The 15,177-nt window shown below is 40.4% G+C and overlaps 2 protein-coding genes across 9 annotated transcripts in view; one reads left to right on the top strand and one right to left on the bottom strand.

Annotated features, from left to right (window-relative positions):
• Positions 1-15,177, bottom strand: part of NDEL1 (nudE neurodevelopment protein 1 like 1) — a 77,635-nt gene that overhangs the window by 21,821 nt on the left and 40,637 nt on the right. The gene's annotated exons all lie outside the window — the stretch shown is intronic.
• MYH10 (myosin heavy chain 10) overlaps positions 1-15,177 on the top strand; it is a 129,066-nt gene that overhangs the window by 109,386 nt on the left and 4,503 nt on the right. For all 4 annotated transcript variants that reach the window (XM_006922377.3, XM_006922376.3, XM_025040087.1 and 1 more), the window contains exons 29-38: positions 92-196; positions 1,436-1,588; positions 2,069-2,317; positions 2,587-2,799; positions 4,763-4,975; positions 6,095-6,256; positions 9,748-9,876; positions 12,681-12,769; positions 13,637-13,760; positions 13,844-14,052. In XM_006922377.3, coding sequence (XP_006922439.1) covers positions 92-196; positions 1,436-1,588; positions 2,069-2,317; positions 2,587-2,799; positions 4,763-4,975; positions 6,095-6,256; positions 9,748-9,876; positions 12,681-12,769; positions 13,637-13,760; positions 13,844-14,052 — 1,646 coding nt within the window. The remainder of the gene's footprint in view (positions 1-91; positions 197-1,435; positions 1,589-2,068; positions 2,318-2,586; positions 2,800-4,762; positions 4,976-6,094; positions 6,257-9,747; positions 9,877-12,680; positions 12,770-13,636; positions 13,761-13,843; positions 14,053-15,177) is intronic.

Raw genomic sequence — 15,177 nt, 5'->3', positions numbered from 1 at the left:
ATGCTATCTTTTTATGTTTATTTAAGAGAGATGATTCTGGACCCTTTTTATCTGCTTACCATTGAATTTAATCTTTTACTCCTCCTTGCAGAATGAATTGGATAATGTTTCAACTCTTCTGGAAGAAGCAGAGAAGAAGGGTATTAAATTTGCTAAGGACGCAGCTAGTCTTGAGTCTCAACTACAGGATACACAGGTATTTTAGAGGGAGTAAGGGGCCTTTAATCATAAATCTACCATTTCTATAATCAATAAGTTGTGAAACATACTAGCCCCAGAATTGCCTTCTTAGCACTTCTTTCTGATTTTATGCCCTACTTTTATTTGGAGCCATCTTGCACTAAAACCGGCCTTGATACTCAGGAAATCTCTAAAGCTGTGTCTCGATGCAGAGCCCTTTGTTTCTATGTGTTGCATGCATGTGGGGGCCTAGGAGACAGCTCCCGCTGGCACCAGCGGGCATTGCCTGGAGTGTGGTTTCACCAAGTGGCAGTCCTAGTGCACACACGTCTATTGCTGGATGTTTTAAATAAGATTAAATAAGACTGTTTTATTGTGGTTGAAATTTCATTATGCTGACCTAAGAGAAGCAGTCCATTTTGTAAAAGAGTGTGTTGAAGCTTATCTGGCCTACCTTTTTAAGACTTGCATCGAATCATTTGTTAGGTTATCATGTTTTTAAGTCAGATAGAAGTTAGGTTAATGACTCTGATAATATAAAAATAATGTAGCAATTTTCTTGGAGTTTTACAGCTTATTTTTATTAAATTTGCAAACTTTGTATGGGTGTGTGTTTGTCAGTTTCTGGGCTAGGTGCTGGGGACATAGGGTAAAAATCTCAGATAAACAGAAAGTAGGATAAGTAGGCAGTGGGGGATAAGTTCATTGTAATTGGGGTTTATGCTGTGACAAGGGCACATCCTGGTTAGTGAGATTAAAAAGAGACAAGGGCCAGATCACAGAAAGCTCTATATGTGCCTTTGAAAAATTTAAGTCTGAATGTGATGGGAAAGACATGCTTTCATTTACAGTTTAGAAAAATTACTCTGGCAGAAAGGATGAAGGACAAACAATTGATGGGTTGCCCAACATTGGAGGTAATCCTCGTGGGAAATGCCAGGTCCTTGAACTAAGGCCGGGGTATGGACATGAAGAGGAAGGGATTCTAGGAGTGAGGAGATGCAGGAAAGCGAGGTGTCTCGGACTACTCACAGGCCCCAGGCCTGGGCCTCCTGAATGAGTCTGAAGCCATGTTTGTGTTCAGAACATTTATAACATTATCATGTTTGTTTTAAAATCATTTCTGTTTATTAGTATCGCTGGGTATTCCTCATACACTGAAGCTCTCTGTTCTTTATGACTTTTTTTTTAATAGACATGTTTTGTTTTGGTGATTAATGTAACTTAAGTATTGACCTTTTATAAAAATAAACAGGAACTTCTTCAGGAGGAGACACGCCAAAAGCTGAACCTGAGCAGTCGGATTCGACAGCTAGAAGAGGAGAAGAGCAGCCTTCAAGAGCAGCAGGAGGAGGAGGAGGAGGCCAGGAAGAACCTGGAAAAACAAGTGCTGGCCCTGCAGTCCCAGGTGTGTGTGTCCTCTTAGGAAGCCGTGGTGACCTAGATGTGTACGTGTATTTAGCAGCTAATGTCCCCGCTATACTGGATTGCTTCACCTCCATTTGGGACAGTTAATTAGGTTGTACTACTAAATAAAGCCCATTTAGTGTTTTGGTTCTTTTTTTTTTTTTTTTTTCTTTCTTTCTTTCTTTTTTTTTTGACACAGCCAAATGCTGATACTAGGCTGGTTATAATGCTGTTAGCATTTAAACTAAAGATGTAGGACTGCGCCAACCATGTAAGGTTTTAATCCAATCATCATTCTATAGGTTATTAGGTAAGAAATTAAGTTACAGTGTAAGATTAATTTGCTCAAAATCACATAGCATTGATTTATATTATTTCTTCTCACAAAATATTGAGAACAAGTTTTTTCTTTCTGCCTCAAATGCGAAAACCAGTAGAGCTCTTTATTATTGATCTTTTTTTTTCTTTACATAAAACCTAGTTGACTGATACCAAGAAGAAAATAGATGATGACTTGGGAACAATTGAAAGTTTGGAAGAAGCCAAAAAGAAACTTCTTAAAGACGTGGAGGCCTTGAGCCAGCGCCTGGAGGAAAAGGCTCTGGCCTATGACAAGCTGGAGAAGACCAAAAACCGCCTGCAGCAGGAGCTCGATGACCTGACAGTAGACCTGGACCACCAGCGCCAGATCGTCTCCAGCTTGGAGAAGAAGCAGAAGAAGTTTGATCAGGTTGTTCCCAGAGTCCAGGACCAGTTTCACACTGTGTTTCCTCCTGGCAACGCTCTCACTTTTAGTTTATTTTAGAATAATATTTTCATATTTAAAGCAATACACATTTATATCAACTTATAAAAAAGAAAAGCAAAAGGAAAGAAATAAGAGAACACCCATAATCTTATAGTAGTATTCTTAGCAATAAGTGAGACATGTAACGAATGGGAAGAGTTTATGTTGCTTTTTAAATTGTTTTTAATATTTCCTGTTGCCCTTGCATATAGCTCTTAGCAGAAGAGAAGAACATATCTGCTCGCTATGCTGAAGAGCGAGACCGTGCTGAAGCAGAGGCCAGAGAGAAAGAAACCAAAGCCCTGTCCCTGGCCCGGGCCCTCGAGGAGGCCCTGGAGGCCAAGGAGGAGTTTGAGAGGCAGAACAAACAGCTACGGGCAGACATGGAAGACCTGATGAGCTCCAAGGATGACGTGGGGAAGAATGTGAGTAAACTTTATCCCCTGGAGACCAGTCCCTTCAAAAGGAGAGCGGGCAGCTCCTTCCTTAGGAATATTTCTGTAGTCTGTTCTCGATTTGTTCTTGTAGCTGCACTTATAGGTGGGAAAGCTTTGTTTATTCTTATCACTTTTATAGGCCCTCCTTGCCCTAATCTGCATTCTGGCTGGGGATCTTTAAACAAAAGATTTTATTGTTCCTGAGTCACAGGTAGTCATCAAATACAAATATGGGGAGGTCCCCTCAAATAGAGGGTAGTGGGATTTGTCTCTAGAGTGGGGACCTAGAGAGGAGTGAGATGGGAACTGCAGCTCTCTCTGACCTAAGACTTCCCAATGAGACCTCACTGTTTTCTCTGAAGACTTCAAATGCTTGGGGGACTTACAGTTTGGAAATTTCTGTAATACCATTTATCATTCCACTGCATACATCTTCTACAAGAGCTATGGTTGTCCTACATCCTTCCCTTAGTATATGATGTGGAGGATAATGAAGTGAGCCCAGGCCTAGGAGTCAAAAACAGGGTTAAGGCTTGGCTTTTCCACCAGCTTCCATTCTGACCAGGAGAAGCCACTTAACCTCTTTAAGTCTAAGTTTCCTCATCTGTCAAATGGACATTATACTTGCCCGATTTCATGAAGCTATTGCAGATGTGCTTGGTAAAGCATAGTCCTCTATAAAGGTAAAGTCTCATTTTCATGGGATGTGGGCTCTCTGGCCACATCATAAGGGAGGGGAAGACTGTCATGCCTTCTTCCTCCTGGGTGTCTCCTGCAACCTCATGCCCAGGGGACCAGCACCATGGACAAGAAGAAACTACCTAGAGTCGAAATAGCTATGATTACATAGTAAACTGTAGAGAGAGAACCCCACAGTTGACTCTGTTTTCTTGTTCCATATTAGTTTTCTCTAAAATAACTGAGTCACACATTTATTCCACAAACATTTCTTTTGTGCCTATGAAGTACCAGGCACTGCTGAGAGACACATGCCTTCCTCATGTCATAAGTCTTCTCCTGCCTGTCCCTGTGAGAACTGACATGGCCATGAACAGGAATACATAATAGCACCTACATGTTGCCTGTCTGAAGGGCTGTCTTGAGGAATCAAAGGGGCATGTAGTAAGAAGCATTCAGCACAGCACTTGGCACAGAGTACTGGGTGAAATGTTTGTGATGGGGATCTTTGTCCAGAGAAAGGTCAGGCCTCTTTTTAACGGTACCATGCTTCGCAGGCCTAACACACCTTAATATTTAAAAGTTTCTACACATGCATTTTCAGTACAAATGATCTTTTCCACAGCAAGAAGGATGTAGTATAATAACCTGTTACAGGGGTGGCTCCATAGTGTAGTGGTTAGCATGTCTGCTTTACATGCAGAAGGTCCTGGGTTTGCGCCCCAGGTGGAGCCATGAACCAGGCCCCGGGTGTACCAAAGCCCCGGGTATGCGCCCCCTACCTGGGGGGAGACGCCCCGCCTTCAGAGATCCAGTTCTTAAAAAAGAAAGGGAGACGTATGCAGTAGGTCAGGGGTTGAAGTGGCGGGGGGGGAGAGGCAGAATTAAAGAGGGGAAAAATAACCTGTTACACACAGAGACAGCAAGCAAATGGCCAGTCAATCGACAATTTCTTCAGACACCGCACTCTTTTCATTGTTCTTTGGCTTTTTAAAGATCTCTTAGTGTCAGGTTCTTAGAGAATAATTTATTGATTACAGAGCACATGTGAATAAAGAAGTCAGTACTGTCATTTAAATGGCATACCCTGAAGTAAGGAATAGCAGCGGCCATAGAGGAAAAGGGAAGGATGTGAATAGTGTGTCAGGCGGCCGGCCCAGGGATGCCCAGAGTGGCCAGCATGCTGTATGGGGGCCTGTGAAACATGAAGACTCCTTTCCTTGCTTGTGTCTCTGCCAATGGTCAGCTCTCTCTTGATACTTCCTGGGTTTAGGTCCATGAACTTGAAAAATCCAAACGGGCCCTAGAACAGCAGGTGGAAGAAATGAGAACCCAGCTGGAAGAGCTAGAAGATGAACTTCAGGCAACAGAAGATGCCAAACTTCGCCTGGAGGTCAACATGCAGGCCATGAAGGCCCAGTTTGAGAGAGATTTGCAAACCCGAGATGAGCAGAACGAAGAAAAGAAGCGGCTGTTGATTAAGCAAGTAGGTTGAACAAAGTGTGGCCTCTGGAACAAGAACTTGTTCATTCTCAAAGCCTTGTTTTTGGTCAATATCCTATTCATTCGCATTAGAACACATTAGCTGTTGTAAAATTAGTTTATCTGGTTACTTGATTTTATTTTTTTACAATTTAATGTAATTGGTTTTGATTTCCTATTTGTTAAACAATATCATTGCTGCTTACAAGCCAGGATACTTATCATCGATTGAAAAGCCTTCAGTGGAATCTCAAGGGAATATGTCATTAGATTCAAGTTCTGTGAGTCTTAAAAACGTATGGGTGAAGGAAAGAATCAAAATGCACCAGAGGTGATTCAACCTATTTCTGAAGTTCAGATCACATGTCTTTGTTAAACCACTCTTTAAAAGGAAAAAACCTGATATTTACATTTTTTTATTTTAAAAAGTTTCTGGGCACTTATAATTTATATTCTTTTCTGGACGTATGTTGAATTTCTAAAAGCTTACTTTAAAAATTATTTGTGGATATTTTGATACTTCCTCGGAGTTCGTGGTATAAAGTCTTAGATGTGAGATATGTTTAATTTTGTCTTATTTTCGTTCTACTAATATTTATTACATTTAGTCACTTATTGCTAGATAACAAATTACCTCAAATTCGGTGGCTTAAAACACTTATTAACTCAGCTTCTGTAGGTCAGGAATTCTGAATTGACTCAGCAGGATGCATCTGAAGGGCTGGCTGGGGCTGGAGGGTCCTCGTTCAGCTGGCTCACCCACACGGTGTTGGCCTAAGACCAGCGGCTCGCCACAGGCTGCTTGAGTGTCCTTGGAGGAAACTTGTCCAAGAAGTTGTCCCATGTCTTTTGATTTTGTTATATTGCCTAGCATATGAGCTCGAGATCAGGGACTCTGACTTCTTAGGTACCTTTGTAATAGTGGAAATGGTATATACCAGGTGTTGTTTTTTTAAAGTTCTATCTGAACAAAATTCAACTACTGTGGTTTTTTGTTAATAACTGCTCAGTAACAGACAGCACCTGTGCAGGGTAACCAGAGCCCTTATATGATGACAGGCTGCCTGTTCTCCGTGAGAAGATACTGGGGTCTGACGAGGCATAACCCAATATTGTCTGTCAGGTGCGGGAGCTCGAGGCAGAGCTGGAGGATGAGCGAAAACAGCGGGCACTTGCTGTTGCTTCAAAGAAGAAAATGGAAATAGACCTGAAGGACCTTGAAGCTCAAATCGAGGCTGCAAACAAAGCTAGGGATGAAGTCATCAAGCAGCTTCGCAAACTTCAGGTATGTGCAGTCAACCATCAGTCTTAAAGGTGGTGTCATCTGGACCTACTGAGATCAAACACATGACCTGTGAAGCTGGGGAGAAAAGCTCTGCAGCACCTAGCCTGCCATCTTGCCAGGGAGCACAATGGAGCTGTCACCTTTGGCTGTAGGGTGGGGCAACAGGCCATAAAGAGGGCACGTGTGTACCTCCAGTGTCTATAGGGTGTGCTTGGCCCCACTTAGTGAGTCTTGAAACAGAGCCAGGGTGGATTCAACAGGTAGAGCATCCACCAACAGGAACATGCTCTTTGGGCTCTGAACAGCTTCTGGTGATGCTTAATTAACATAGCCACTGAGCCACCAAAAAGGAAGGTATATCGACATCCTCCTTTAGTGCCGTGAGCTTTAGTAATCTTTTCAGTCTTATCTAATCATCACTTTTGCTTCTCAAATGGAGTGCTGGTTTTCACTATCACAATGACAAAAAGTGATTTTTCTAATAACTTAGTATTGGCAGGATATAATGAGTCTTCATATAAATAGGCACAGCTTCTCTGGGGGGAGTGTTGTCAGTTACGACAAAAGCTTTAGAAAATACCCATACCTTTGACCTCGGTAATTCCACATCTCGAGAATTTATTCTAACAAAATATAAGGATGAGAAGATATATATATACAAAATATCATAGCTTAAATGTTATTTCTGATAGCAAAAAATGGAAACAACCTAAATATAAGTGGACTGCCAGCCATTTAAATGATGGGGCTATGTATGCAATGACAACAGAGCTTAGAAGATACAGTGTAGGGCATTTTGGTTTATAACTCCACACACATATGTGTATAGATTTTTGCATATAGATGTAGATATATATATACTTAGAAAAAAGTTTAGAAGGAAAAGTCATCTCTGGATGATGGATTTATGAGTAACTTATTTATTTCCCCGTACTTTTTTAAAAAGCTAAATACAAAGGTTTTTGTTTTTACCAGCTAATTAAAAAGATTATTAAGCTCATTACGAAAAATATAAATAGCATTATTATGATTTTATTTAATAGCTTTATTGAGATATAATTCACATATCATAGAATTTACCTATTTAAAGTGTTTCCAGTATTTTTTAGTAAATTCACAGGGGTGTGCAGTCATCACCACTGTCTAATTTTGGACATTTTGGTTCCCTCTGAAAGAAAGCCTATAACCATTAACTGTCATTCCACACTATCTCTGCCACATCCAGAACTAATCACCATGAATATATTTTCTGTCCCTATAGATTGGCCTACGCTGGGTATTTGATATAAATGGAATCATACAATGTGTGCCTTTTTATGACTGGCTTCTTTCACTTAACGTAATGTTTTCAAGGTTCATCCATGTTATAGCATGAATAAGTATTTCATTCCTTTTTATTACCAAATAATATTTATTCCATTGTATGAATATTTGTACCACATTTTATTAATCCATTCATCATTTGGGTTGGTGGATATTTAGGTTACTTCAACTTTTGGTTACTAGGAACAAGGCTGCTATGAACATTCACATATACGTGTGCACATGTGCTTTCAGTTTCCTTGGGTATCTACCTAGGAGTGGAATTGCTAGGTTATATGGTAACTGTTTAATTTTGAGGAATTGTCAGCCCTTTCTATAGTGACTATATTATTTTACAGTCCTACCAGCTGTATTTAAGGACTCCAGTTTCTCTACATCTTCACTAACACTTGCTATTGTCCATCTTTTAGTTATAGCCATCCCAGGAGGTATGAAGTGGTACCTCCTTGTGATTTTGATTTGCATTTTCCTAATGACTAATAATGTTGAACATCTTTTCATATGCTTATTGGCCATTATTTTATTTGAAAAAAATGTCTTTAAGTTTTCTGTTCATCTTTTTGATTTGTCTTTAATAATTGAGTTGTAACATTTCTGTATACATTCAGGATGTTTCTTATAAAAGTATATGATTTCCACATATTTTCTTCCATTCTCTGGTCTGTCTATTCACTCACTCAGTGGTATCGTTTATAGCATAAAAGTTTCTAATTTTGATGGAATCCAGTTTACTTCTTTTGTTTCTTGTGCTTTTTAAATTATATATGAAACCACAGCCTAACCCAAGGTCATGAAGATTTATTGCTATGTTTTCTCCTAAGAGTTTTACACTTTAGCTCTTTTTTAAAATCCATTTGAGTTAATTTTCATATGGTTTGATATGTAAACCCAACTTCTTGTCTTTTCGATATGGATATCTAGTTGTTCTAGAACCATTTGTTAAAAAGACTGTTCTTTCCCCCATTGAATTAATTCTATTCCATTGATCTACATCTGTCCTTACACAAATACAACAGTCTTAGTTACCATAGCTTTGTAAATTTTGAAATTGAGAAGTGTGCCTTCTCTAACTTTGTCCTTTTTCCAGATTGTTTAACTATCCACATCCTTTGCAATTACATTAGAATCGACTTGTCAATTTCTGCAAAAAAAAAAAAAAAAAAAAGAGGCCAGCTTGGATTTTGATATTGTGTTGACTCCATAGGTCAATTTGGAAAGTATTGCCATCTTAACAATATTAAGTTTTCCAGTCCACGAACATGGCCAGCTATTCTTTAATTTTTTTCAGTGGTGGTTCATTTTACAGTTTTTGGTGTACAAGTCTTATATTTCTTTAGCTAAATTTATGCCTAAGCATTTTATTCTTTTTGATTCTATTTTAAGTATAAATGCTTTCTTAACTTTTGGAATGTTTATAATTAGTGTGTAGAAATACAATTAACTTTTGTATATTGATCTTGTATCCTGCAACCTTGCTGAACTTATTAGTTCTAATGGTTTTTTAATGGATCCCTTAAGATTTTCTATATATAAGATCATATCACCTGTAAATCAAGTTAGTTTTATTTCTTCCTTTCTAATCTGGATGTCTTTTTTTTCTTGGTCTCATTGCTTTAGAATCTCCATTATGGTGTTAAACAGAAGTGGCAAGGTCAGACATCCCTGTCTTGCTGCTGATTTTAAGGGGAAAAGCATTCAGTCTTTGAACATTATTATGATAATAACTGTCAATTCTTTATTGATGCCCTTTCTTAGAGTTGAGGAAGTTTCCTTCTATACAGCTTATTGAGTGTTTTTGTAATAAAAGAGTATTAGATTTTGTCAAATGTTTCTTCTGAATTATGAGATAATCATATGGTTATATGAATTCATTTTTTGTTGTCAAATAAACCTTGGATTTCTCAGATAAATCCCATTTGGATAGTGGAATATTGTGGTTTATAAATATACATGGTGTATAATTTTTTATATGTTGATGGATTCAGTTTGCTACTATTTGTTGAGAATTTTTGTGTTGGTCTGAATGTTTTCTTATAACATCTTTGTCACTTCCATATACTTTTATATTTACAATGACCGTATATTACTTTTACAATCTGAAAAAAATCATATGTTTAAAAATTATGAATGAAAACTACCCCCAAAACCTTCTTCCTATTTAACCTTAGGCTCAGATGAAGGATTACCAGCGTGAATTAGAAGAAGCTCGTGCATCCCGGGATGAGATTTTTGCTCAATCCAAAGAGAGTGAAAAGAAATTAAAGAGCCTAGAAGCCGAAATCCTTCAATTGCAGGAGGTTTGTTTACATATTCATCCATTCATTCAACAAATATTTGCCCTGCCAATTTCTCCAAGATCAGATAAATATATCTTAATATTTTTGTAGCCTAGTGTAATTTCACTATTCATTTTTTATGTTACTGGACCATCTTACTGCTTCAGTTCGGCAGAGTAGTCGTACTTTTTGATACTGCTCATATATATTCCCCTACCTGGCTGAAAGCAGAGGAGCTGGTTAGTAACTTTTCAAGCCACTTTCTAGGCTTGTTCCATGTGTAAGAAAAGGGAGTGATGTTTATTTAGTGTTAGTAAGCATCAGGATCATTTAACTCTGAACTCTGACCTAAGTGATACAAGACTGCCTTATTTTACGCAGACGTACTATTTGTGATACTTAAAAGGAGAAAAGTATGTTTCACTGAATTCCTAAGTGAATCATCTTGTAATCCAACAATTCTTTCATTTATCTCTCTTGTAAGTTCTCATGAAGAGTGATTGATTCTGTCAATGCTTGGCACACTTGAATGCATACGTTTTTTTTTCTATTTTCAAAAGCTTTATTGAGGTATAATATACAAAGAAGTGCCCGTATTTAATGTATACATAAATTTCTATATAAATAAAGGATGATCAAATTTATTCAACCTGGAAAGATAAAAGCAGCTTAAGTTGAAATGTTATCAGTTAATATGAAAAAACTCCCAGTACAAACACCTAGAAATGCTGGATAAAAATGTTACCAAAGTCAACTATATATGCGGAGTTGAGCTTTCAAGAAAGAAAGGAAAACTCTCTAGGTGTCAGGAATTAAGAAGGAACTGAAAACCAGACATCTGAACCCTGAGCAGATCCTGAGATTACCCTGAGAGCCAGCTTTTGGGTTGATCCTTGTTTTTCTTTTTATTAATTTTGTTCTTACCTTTATTTCCTTTGAATGTTTTTCTGACTTCTTGAGTTGGACACATAAAATGTTCCTAGAACATAAGTTCCCCTCAGAGTACTATTTTCACTGTATCCTATTTGTTGTCATTTAAATTCTAAGTTTTTCTAATTTCTATGATGGTTTCTTTATCCCATGAATAATTTAAAAGTGTGGTTGAAATTTCCAAATGTGTGACATTTATTCTTTTCTTGGTTGATTTCTAGTTTCATTGCATTGTAGTTAGAGAATATTGAGAGTCAAGCAGCTCTAAGGTCTAGAACATAGGGTCAGTCTTTATAAATATCTGTGTGCTTAAAAAGAACGTGTATTCATCAATGAAGCAGAATATCAAGATCTATGTAGTTCATCGTGTAATCAGTGATATCCCTTGAGTGATGGGACTCTGGGAGCCTGCCTTCTGGAGAGCTCCTGGGGCATTGCCCAAGTATCAAAGCACCCTGAAACCCAGCACTCTGTTTTTTTCAGAAAGCTGAAAGTGTTTATTATAGACCTTCAGACAGGGGGACGGCATTAGGGAGAAGAGTCTGATCTAGAACGCTAGCTCTTCCCTTCCTTCTATTTCTCTATTTTTTCTTACCTCAGACACCTTTGTTCCATCTGGCCTATAGGCCCTAGGGTCCTCTCCTTTCTCCCATGGGTCCCTCAGCCTGCGCGCAGCACACCCAGCCAGGGGCTGGGCCCAGGAGAATAGAACACCAGAGGCCAGCGGGCAGAGCGGACACACAGTGTTTGTCAATCAGAGACCATCAGGTCCAAAGTATTCTGCCTGCTGCCATCACATCCTAGATTCGTGCCCTGTCCCATGTATTAGGATTCTGTATGTTAGAACCTAGGCCTTTTGGAGGGCCTATATCCTATGCACTAAAATAAGAGAGGAGTGCACATGCAGAGCACACAGATGAACTTTTATGCAGCCCTGCTCCTCAAGCATCTTAAGTTGTGCTCTTGCCAAATATGGCATCTTTTGGAAGAGGCAGCTGGTCATAAGAGGCCCTGGGCAGGGAGGGATTCAGAACCATGAGTTTCTGCTGTTGACCAAGCTTGAGACTTGGGGCAGTTTACTTCATCCACGTGGCCTCAGTTTCCTTATCCATAAAATAAGATGGTGTGTAGCTCTTAAATTCTGAGAATATGATCTTAGTCTTTACCCAGTTGGGGTGAGAAATGCACCCTGACTCCTGCCTGTGGAAAATCCTCTTTCCAAGGAAATTTGTGGAAAGGCAGCCATTAGGCGGTTCTTCCTCCAGAGGACTGGCAGGCACAGGGCTGTCTCCTTGCCCTGGCCAGGGCTCCCATCTCCTTCAAGAAAGAGGCCCTGCTTACCGCAGAGGCCCAGCTCTCTGAACCCGTGAAGTCACACTCCACCCACCTCCTTGGGAGCTGTGATCCTAACTGTACAGCACAACTACCTTATTTTCTGGTGCCTTGATATTCACTGGTCTACCTAGCTAGTCGATTTGATCTCCAAACTGTACTACTTGTATATGCAGAAGATACTTCAAGACCATGAATTGGTATAGTTTGGGGTTTGCATGAAGTTTGTGCTCAGTTTATGATTAAGAAACACCAGCTTTCTAAGAAGGGCAGGAATATAGCTGCCTCTTAAATTGGAAGGGACAGCAAAGCCCTTACACAGACTAGGACTTCCTCTGTGGACATTTTTGTACGTTTTGATACAGCATATCACCTGGCTGACCTATACCCAGACAGATTCTCTTCAGCAAACCTACCACCTTAATTTCTCAAATCTGATTGTAATTTGAGGCATACATAGAGTGCTTGGAGCAAGGTGGCTATAGCCTATAGGCATTGTCAGATTTCACAATTGAGGAAACTATCAACAGCCAGAGTTTAAATCACGGTCTAAACTTATTTAGGAACTTGCCTCATCTGAGCGAGCCCGCCGACATGCCGAGCAGGAGAGAGATGAGCTGGCTGATGAGATCGCCAACAGCGCCTCTGGCAAGTAAGTCTCCTGACAGCAGGTGGAAAGGGGCATCTGTGGCGGCCCCACCAGTCCTCTTAGGCAACAGTGGCTCATTCCCCTGGGCTTGCCTGCTACACTGAGAAGGCTGTGGGTGTTGTCAGGCATAAAGAAGTCAGTAGTTGATTTGCTCATGTGTTCAAAGTCTGGAAAGATGAGCAGAAGGTGCTGAGTCTCCAGACTGTCTCAGCCACTGGCTGGCTGCACGACCCAGGCAGGTCACACCTCCTCATGCCAGTCATGCCGACAGTAAGTATAAAGGAATACATTCAGAACTAACCTGGTTTCCATAGACTGCACAGCTATGCAATGCAAGTCCACTCTCATTCATCAGACTTACCTTTCCTTGAATGCATTTTTCATTAAAAGTCATCTTTTATTCCAATTAAGAAGTTGCTTTCTCCATTTAATTACTGTACTGAGGGTACATCACGATCATTTTCTAGCATGCCATGATGAGGAGTTAGCATTTTTATTTCAATGCACTGGAAAACAGGTAGATTTTAAGCCAGGGAATGCCAAGCTCTTTTTGTACTTTTGAAAGCTGATGCTGTCTGTGGAGAACAGATGGAGAGGCAGGAGGGAGGTCAGCTGGAAGGCTCCCACAGTGGTCCAGATAAGAGATGACAGGGCCTGGACTAGGGTAGCAGGCATGGGGATAGAGAAGTAGGTGGCGTGTTTGACGTGTGATGACTAGGACTTGATAGATTGGGCAGTGGGTTCAGGGGAGAGAAAAATCAAGAACAGTGCTCAGTTTCTTGCAGCACGGTGGGTAGAGGAGCCCTCTTCCCTGAGTTTCCCCACATTGTGTAGAGCTGCTATTGAGCTGTCATCTTCTTGCTCTGCCAGGTCTGCCCTACTGGATGAGAAGCGGCGTCTGGAGGCACGAATCGCACAGCTGGAGGAGGAGCTTGAAGAGGAACAGAGCAATATGGAGCTGCTCAATGACCGCTTTCGCAAGACCACGCTACAGGTGGCCCAGACAGCAGCCCGTCACCTGGGAAGGCCTGTGCTACCCCTCTGGCACGAATGACTAACCCTGTCTCTCCTGTCTAGGTGGATACGCTGAATGCAGAGCTGGCGGCAGAGCGCAGCGCTGCCCAGAAGAGTGACAATGCACGCCAGCAGCTGGAGCGGCAAAACAAGGAGCTGAAGGCCAAGCTGCAGGAACTAGAGGGTGCTGTCAAGTCCAAGTTCAAAGCCACCATCTCTGCCCTAGAAGCCAAGATTGGGCAGCTGGAGGAGCAGCTTGAGCAGGAAGCCAAGTAAGAGGTTTTTACTGTGGTAAACCAAAACTTAGAGCTTCTCTACTGCAGACCAGGTCCAGACTCAGCCTGTGAGCCAGAGACAAAATAGACACTTGCCTTGTGGGAGTTACCATGGCAGGGGAAGAGATGACCAGTACGTATGTAACTGGAGTGGGAGATAGGAGGTGTGAGCCCTCAGGAAAGGCTGGGCTCACCTGTCAGCTCTTCTAGGACTCAGCTGATAATATGGTGTCCCATGATTTTCTAGGTGCCAGTTTACATTTTTACCCAAAGTTGATTTCCCAAGTTGGTGGCATCACAGGAAATGTTATAATTTGTTGGCAGAGAAGAAATGCACTGTATCAAAAATAAAAGCTTTTCTTCGCTCATGGGAAGTGACAGTTTTTATTCTGAAATGTATGAGGAGTTGCCCAATACAGCTTTTGGCAGGCATTTACAAAGTTATAAAGACCTTCAAATTCACCTTCTTGTTGTGGAGCTTGGGGTGCAGAAATGCAGGGCTTGTGCTCCAAAGCCCAACATCTTCCCTCCCCAACCCAGCATCTGTACTTCCCACTCCACTCCTTCAACTCCACTGTGCTCAAATAAAACAATGAAGGGTTTGTTTGTTGTTAGCTGTAATTAACGAGACTTGTCCTTTCAGCTAACTCCATCGCTACCCATTTTTGCATAACATTTGTCAAGGAACAAAAGAACTTTTTCTGTTTTCAGTGGAGTTCAACAAATTAGTTATCTCTCCTTCATTAGGGAAAATGTAGGCCTGTCTAGAAACATGGTGATTTGTTTGATCTCTAACTTAGAGAGAAAGGAGGAGGTATGTTTGTTTGTTCGGTTGTTTCTTTTCAATGTTAGCTGCTGTAGCCCCTAGCATCATAGTAAGTGTCAGGTGATTGAACCAGTCACTTAATAAATTGGGTCTTTGTTTTGTTTTCTAGGCTAAAAAGTTTAGATGACTAGAGTAACCAGCTAAGGTTTTTGTCTTCAAAAAGTCTGCACTCAATATCAGGTAGTTTGTGTTTGATCTTTAGAAGATCACTAAATCAAGTAATTAATATCTGTATGTGAAGGAATAATATACTTTTTCTACCTATCAGTATTAGAATACATTAAAGGCCATCCATG

The sequence above is a fragment of the Pteropus alecto genome, unplaced genomic scaffold (genome assembly GCF_000325575.1).
Source record: "Pteropus alecto unplaced genomic scaffold, ASM32557v1 scaffold398, whole genome shotgun sequence".
Classification (NCBI taxonomy): Eukaryota; Metazoa; Chordata; class Mammalia; order Chiroptera; family Pteropodidae; genus Pteropus; species Pteropus alecto.
Note: the sequence above shows the minus strand (reverse complement) of the source record. Positions and strands in the feature narration are given on the sequence as shown.